At 40.2% G+C, this 6,875-nt stretch overlaps 1 protein-coding gene across 1 annotated transcript in view; it reads left to right on the top strand.

The window, feature by feature from the left end:
- IGSF9 (immunoglobulin superfamily member 9) overlaps positions 1-1,225 on the top strand; it is a 143,991-nt gene extending 142,766 nt beyond the window's left edge. Inside the window, exon 21 of the mRNA XM_069728767.1 lies at positions 359-1,225. Within this exon, the coding sequence (XP_069584868.1) occupies positions 359-579 (221 nt within the window). The 3' untranslated portion in view covers positions 580-1,225. The remainder of the gene's footprint in view (positions 1-358) is intronic.
- Positions 1,226-6,875: the final 5,650 nt, after the last annotated feature.

Raw genomic sequence — 6,875 nt, forward strand, 5'->3', positions numbered from 1 at the left:
AGCAGAATAGATTAAAAATTATCTTGCAGAAGTCCTGGAAGGGTTCTTCCTCCTTCAGCTATATGTGTCGCATCCACTAGCATACAAGGTGGATGACAAGAGCCTTCCCTATCTAAGCACCTGTCTCTTTGGCATTTGAGCAAGATCAAACCTTCATCTATGTGCAACTACATCAGACTTCTAGATTTAATATAGAATACGTAGGACGTGAAGAAGGTTACCTGTCAGATATATCTTCGTCAAGCTCCTTACCTAGACTATCTACAGAGGAAATAACTTGTGAATGTTTAAGATTACTAATTGCACATAGTACTAGTAATATGTTGGACAGACCAAACTTTTTTTTTCTCTTGTGCAGATGTAAAACTTCCTTCAGAGGTGGCTCCATGCCCGGCTGGTTCGGGACTGGTGGATGCATTGGACAGTCGATACCCTCAGGCTTTATCCAGCCCAGAAGAACGTTGTGCAGCCTTGAAGGAGGAATTTTTAGAATATCAAAGGCGCAGGCAGGCAGCACAGAAAATACACACAAGGAACAAGGACTACGAAGAATGCTTTGAACAAGCGACACTGTTATGACCCCCATTGCAGTTCCCTAAACTGGAACATTTATGAGCAAGACCAGAAGGGACACTGTTATTACGTTTATCAGGGGTATTTCCATACCTCTTCTGAGTTTACCATCATGTTTACCAATACCGGCCAAAAATACATTGGGGTTATTGTCAGTTAGTACAGTGTTATGGGATACAAAATTCTACATCATCTGTGAACCCATAGCGGCCCCACATAAAAAAAATACTTACTACAGATCTGTACAAATTTTTTACATGAAATATTCCAGATGTCTCTCAGGGGGACTTTTTCTAATATATTTTTTTTTTTTTTTTTGCTGCCATTTGTTGCATTCTCAGACAGAGCTGAGAGGTGTGTTTTTACAGACACCTCCATACATGCATATTGATATGAATGTTAGAATTGAACTTGGTGCAAGCTTCTTTATTGGCTTTGAGGAGCTATCCCCGAGGAGACAAAAGCAGCTGAAACCTTTCATCACTTTCCTGCATAACACGGAACTGAAATCGACCACATTTCTCCAAACCAATTTTTTAAGCTTAACACTTTCACTGCCAAAAGCCATGGTTTCTTCATTCGAAAATCTTCAAACACACTGGAGCATCTTTACTAATCTTTCTAATATATATACAGTGGGGCAAAAAAGTATTTAGTCAGTCAGCAATAGTGCAAGTTCCACCACTTAAAAAGATGAGAGGCGTCTGTAATTTACATCATAGGTAGACCTCAACTATGGGAGACAAACTGAGAAAAAAAAATCCAGAAAATCACATTGTCTGTTTTTTTAACATTTTATTTGCATATTATGGTGGAAAATAAGTATTTGGTCAGAAACAAAATTTCATCTCAATACTTTGTAATATATCCTTTGTTGGCATTGACAGAGGTCAAACGTTTTCTGTAAGTCTTCACAAGGTTGCCACACACTGTTGTTGGTATGTTGGCCCATTCCTCCATGCAGATCTCCTCTAGAGCAGTGATGTTTTTGGCTTTTCGCTTGGCAACACGGATTTCAACTCCCTCCAAAGGTTTTCTATAGGGTTGAGATCTGGAGACTGGCTAGGCCACTCCAGGACCTTGAAATGCTTCTTACGAAGCCACTCCTTCGTTGCCCTGGCGGTGTGCTTTGGATCATTGTCATGTTGAAAGACCCAGCCACGTTTCATCTTCAATGCCCTTGCTGATGCAAGGAGGTTTGCACTCAAAATCTCACGATACATGGCCCCATTCATTCTTTCATGTACCCGGATCAGTCGTCCTGGCCCCTTTGCAGAGAAACAGCCCCAAAGCATGATGTTTCCACCACCATGCTTTACAGTAGGTATGGTGTTTGATGGATGCAACTCGGTATTCTTTTTCCTCCAAACACGACAAGTTGTGTTTCTACCAAACAGTTCCAGTTTGGTTTCATCAGACCATAGGACATTCTCCCAAAACTCCTCTGGATCATCCAAATGCTCTCTAGCAAACTTCAGACGGGCCCGGACATGTACTGGCTTAAGCAGTGGGACACGTCTGGCACTGCAGGATCTGAGTCCGTGGTGGCGTAGTGTGTTACTTATGGTAGGCCTTGTTACATTGGTCCCAGCTCTCTGCAGTTCATTCACTAGGTCCCCCCGCGTGGTTCTGGGATTTTTGCTCACCGTTCTTATGATCACTCTGACCCCACGGGGTGGGATTTTGCGTGGAGCCCCAGATCGAGGGAGATTATCAGTGGTCTTGTATGTCTTCCATTTTCTAATTATTGCTCCCACTGTTGATTTTTTCACTCCAAGCTGGTTGGCTATTGCAGATTCAGTCTTCCCAGCCTGATGCAGGGCTACAATTTTGTTTCTGGTGTCCTTTGACAGCTCTTTGGTCTTCACCATAGTGGAGTTTGGAGTCAGACTGTTTGAGGGTGTGCACAGGTGTCTTTTTATACTGATAACAAGTTTAAACAGGTGCCATTACTACAGGTAATGAGTGGAGGAAAGAGGAGACTCTTAAAGAAGAAGTTACAGGTCTGTGAGAGCCAGAAATCTTGATTGTTTGTTTCTGACCAAATACTTATTTTCCACCATAATATGCAAAAAAATGATAAAAAAAAACAGAGAATGTGATTTTCTGGATTTTTTTTTCTCAGTTTGTCTCCCATAGTTGAGGTCTACCTATGATGTAAATTACAGACGCCTCTCATCTTTTTAAGTGGTGGAACTTGCACTATTGCTGACTGACTAAATACTTTTTTGCCCCACTGTATATGTATATATATATATTGTAAACTTAGTCTGGGTATGCACCTAAATTTATCACAGCTGCTCATGCTGGATGATAAATGTGACGCAACTCAAGCCATTTCTCTTTACACGTCAGCCACACTCCTTTGAGTAAGCTGTAAAAGGGTCTTAAGCACATAATAAATAGGTCTAAAACTTGATGTGACATTTGGCACCGAAATGTGCCAAAATTTGGGCGCAGAATAGATAGATGCACATACTAATTTTTAATCACATTGGCCAAGTTATTACTGTGCCTATGGCCATGTACACTCCCACTTGGCTGCGTTACTTGGGATATCACAATACTTTATTTCGTATTTGAGAAGTTGGTGATAATTGCTTTGTGGATTTATGTTTCAGATAATCCCATGAAAAATGTCCTACTTGGGCATGTGCTGGAAAAGCAAGGTAGACTCTTTATATGTCTCCCTCACTATAAGATGACATTCAAACATCTGTGTATCATGGGTCAAATTCGGGTAAGGAAACCCATGGCCAGTCCATGAATCATGATCTGTGCTCAGACCGATGAAGGCCTCCAGCACACAGTACTACTGTATGTCCTAAGAGCAGGCATTTGTAACTACTTAAAAAACACAATAAAGAAAAAAGAATGGAATCCGCACCACCGAAGCTGAAATACAATGAACAGTCCAAATTCTGGACCTAACGCTGGTCTGCTGCAGATGTCGGGTGCTGAAGCCGCAAGAGCATAAGCATGTGCATATAAAATATGAAGAAAAATACGGCAGCACTCACCAATCTTCTGTGCAGGTAACTTTATTAGTGCAACAATGTCATGGCACGGGGGTGTATTCCAAAGGAATGTGAGGGCTGAACGACGGCCGTTTCGCACCTGACCGGTGCTTCCACGGTGGAAGCACCGGTCAGGTGCGAAACGGCCGTCGTTCAGCCCTCACATTCCTTTGGAATACACCCCCGTGCCATGACATTGTTGCACTAATAAAGTTACCTGCACAGAAGATTGGTGAGTGCTGCCGTATTTTTCTTCATATTTTATTTGTAACTACTTAGTTGAGTAGACAATCAATGGCGGACTAACATTAAATTAACCGCATGAAGAGATCCATCATGATAAAACACAATACTTTTATTAAACATCAATAAAAACAAACATATAACAAGGCTTTTGTGATACATATAACAAAGTGTCAAAGGGACACTTTGTTATATGTATCACAAAAGCCTTGTTATATGTTTGTTTTTATTGATGTTTAATAAAAGTATTGTGTTTTATCATGATGGATCTCTTCATGCGGTTAATTTAATGTTAGTCCGCCATTGATTGTCAAGTGTTAGTGGAAGTGCCATTAGTAGTGTATATATAGACTCTCTGGATTTTACTTAGTTGAGTATTAGCATTTTTTCTTAGGCAGACAAGTTATTCCAAAAAAAATGTTTCTATATTACGACTCCAGTAATCATTTATAGGACAAGATTAATGGGGTGTAGGGCACACAGTATAATTTATATTATAACATAACTGTGACTTTAAATTGAATTAAAGTTAAAAACAGCAGCCTTCAAAATGTATGACAACCAGGAGACAAGTCACAGTGTGCGTCACGGATTTACGATTATGATTTTCATTTTCGTAAAATTGGGTTCTGGGTAGTGATGGGCGAGTAGCATTGTTGCTCGTGTCTCCGAGTATTTTGGCGTACTCGGAGATTTAGTTTCCGTCGTCTCAGCTGCATGATTTGCGACTTGTAGACAGGCTGAATACATGTGGGAATTCCCTAACAAGCAGGCAACCCCCACAAGTATTCAGGCTGTCTAGCAGCTGTAAATCATTCAGCTGAGGCGACAAAGCTAAAATCTCTGAGCACTACAAAACACTCGGAGACCACCCGAGCAACGAGTATACTCGCGCATCACTAGGTCTGGGGAATCTATAGTAGGTCAGGCTGCTTCATATACTAAAAAATGTCCCTTTGCCGCCCTAGGCTCAGGCACAGGATTAAGAACAGGTGCCTCTGCTTAATACGCAGACTGGTTTACCAAGTTCCACTAAAGAAGTGTCATTTATTTGAAGATGCTATCAAATGTTCATTTCAGTCCCTTCCTCTTCCAAATCTAATCAACAAATCACCAAAGTAGCAAAAGGGTTGCTTATTTTATTTTTTTTTTTATTTTATGCAAACTTGTTTAAAAAAATTTAAAGTGGGTGAATTATTAAAAAAAAATCTGCAATGACAGTGTTATAGTAAGTAACATCCACCTACTATTTTACATTGATAATTGCTTTACATGCACAGGCTGGGAAGTGATACATGGACAGAAAAACCAAGAACGCTTTTTGTTTAGACTGTAATGTCTAAAACCTGGAAATCATTCTATTACTGTAAGGTATTTGCTGCCACCGTTCTGTCGACTCTCCTTATGTGTTCTATCATCTTTTATGTTATCTTTTCCATTGTTATTTGTGAGTACTGTCATAATTATCTTTCTTATGTACTGTTATCATCTTTGTGGGGTTTTTTCCATGTTTTTGTTTTTACAGGCCTCTTTACTCAGGGCATCTTCACCACGTCTTTTCACTTTTAATCGTTACCTTCCCGAGTAGCTTTTCTCTGGCGGTAGTTCTGTGGGCCTTCTACTCGTCAAGCAGTCTATTCCCTCCACAAACCCATCAAGTGTTTTCACCAATACCCACCTATGCCAAACTAAGTCCATTAGCTGTTGTTTTCTGCTCTTCAAATCTTCATGCCAAGGTCCATTTCTTTCTAATTTTCTCCATATCAACAAACCTCTCCAAAGGATCAACTGTTTGAGAAGACCACCTTTTCCAGTGCCATTATGAACTATGCATAAAGACCATCTGTGGACCAACCCTCTAGAAGACTATTTTCCATAATGAGGATGAGGTTCTTTTCTATATTTTCAGTCCTTTTCTAGACATCTCCACTCATCTGTTCATCTCACTCTTCACAGGCAATCATTACACCGATTCTTCATTTGCTTTCTTTACCCATGTTTCCCGTTCCTCAGTTCTTCTATACAGCATCTGTTCTTTGTAACTTGCCTCTAATCCATCTCTATCACACCTCCTACTTTCAAGCCCTTGTCAGTCCATGTCTAGTACTCTCCTGTGATATTTTCTCCCTCGTCAGTCCATGTCTAGTACTCTCCTGTGACATTTTCTCTCTCGTCAGTCCATGTCTAGTGCTCTCCTGTGACATTTTCTCCCTCGTCAGTACATGTCTAGTACTCTCCAGTAACATTTTCTCCCTCGTCAGTCCATGTCTAGTACTCTCCTGTGACATTTTCTTCCTCGTCAGTCCATGTCTAGTACTCTCCAGTGACATTTTCTCCCTCGTCAGTCCATGTCTAGTACTCTCATGTGACATTTTCTCCCTCGTCAGTCCATATCTAGTACTGTCCAGTGACATTTTCTCCTTCGTCAGTCCATGTCTAGTACTGTCCAGTGACATTTTCTCCCTCATCGGTCCATATCTAGTACTCTCCAGTGGCATTTTCTCTCTTGGTGGATCCTTCTCTAATCTTTCTATTCTTCAATACATTTTCTTCATTCATATTTAACCCCTATTATCACTATCCTTTCACAGGTTCTTCTCCTGATGACTGTTTGATACTCTTGAGAATTTCTGATAGGAAATTTTCTTGTAGATCATCTTCTGACGTTTTGCTCTGACCATCTCCCTTTGCCCTGTATTTTTGGTTCTTCGTGTTTGTATTATGTTCACAGAACAGGTCATCGTCCTTATAATCACTATTAATGAATTTAAATGATAGTAAAACAAAATAGGGTAAAGTGCTGGGACTTTATTGGCAAGAATGCCATCTTTCTACCCTATCCAGTTCTTCTTGTTGATCAAATTTCTTAGTTTTCGTACATCAGCCTTTGTGCTGGATCATGGTTTCCTCTGTTCTCATATCTATGGGCTTTTACAATATTTTTTCCCGTCTTATGACTTAATTACAATGTGACAAGATTTATAGGTACAAAGTGCCATTCCAGTCAGATAAGAAATTTCTCCTAGCTTTTCAGCTATGTAT

The sequence above is a fragment of the Ranitomeya imitator genome, chromosome 1 (genome assembly GCF_032444005.1).
Source record: "Ranitomeya imitator isolate aRanImi1 chromosome 1, aRanImi1.pri, whole genome shotgun sequence".
Lineage (NCBI taxonomy): Eukaryota > Metazoa > Chordata > Amphibia > Anura > Dendrobatidae > Ranitomeya > Ranitomeya imitator.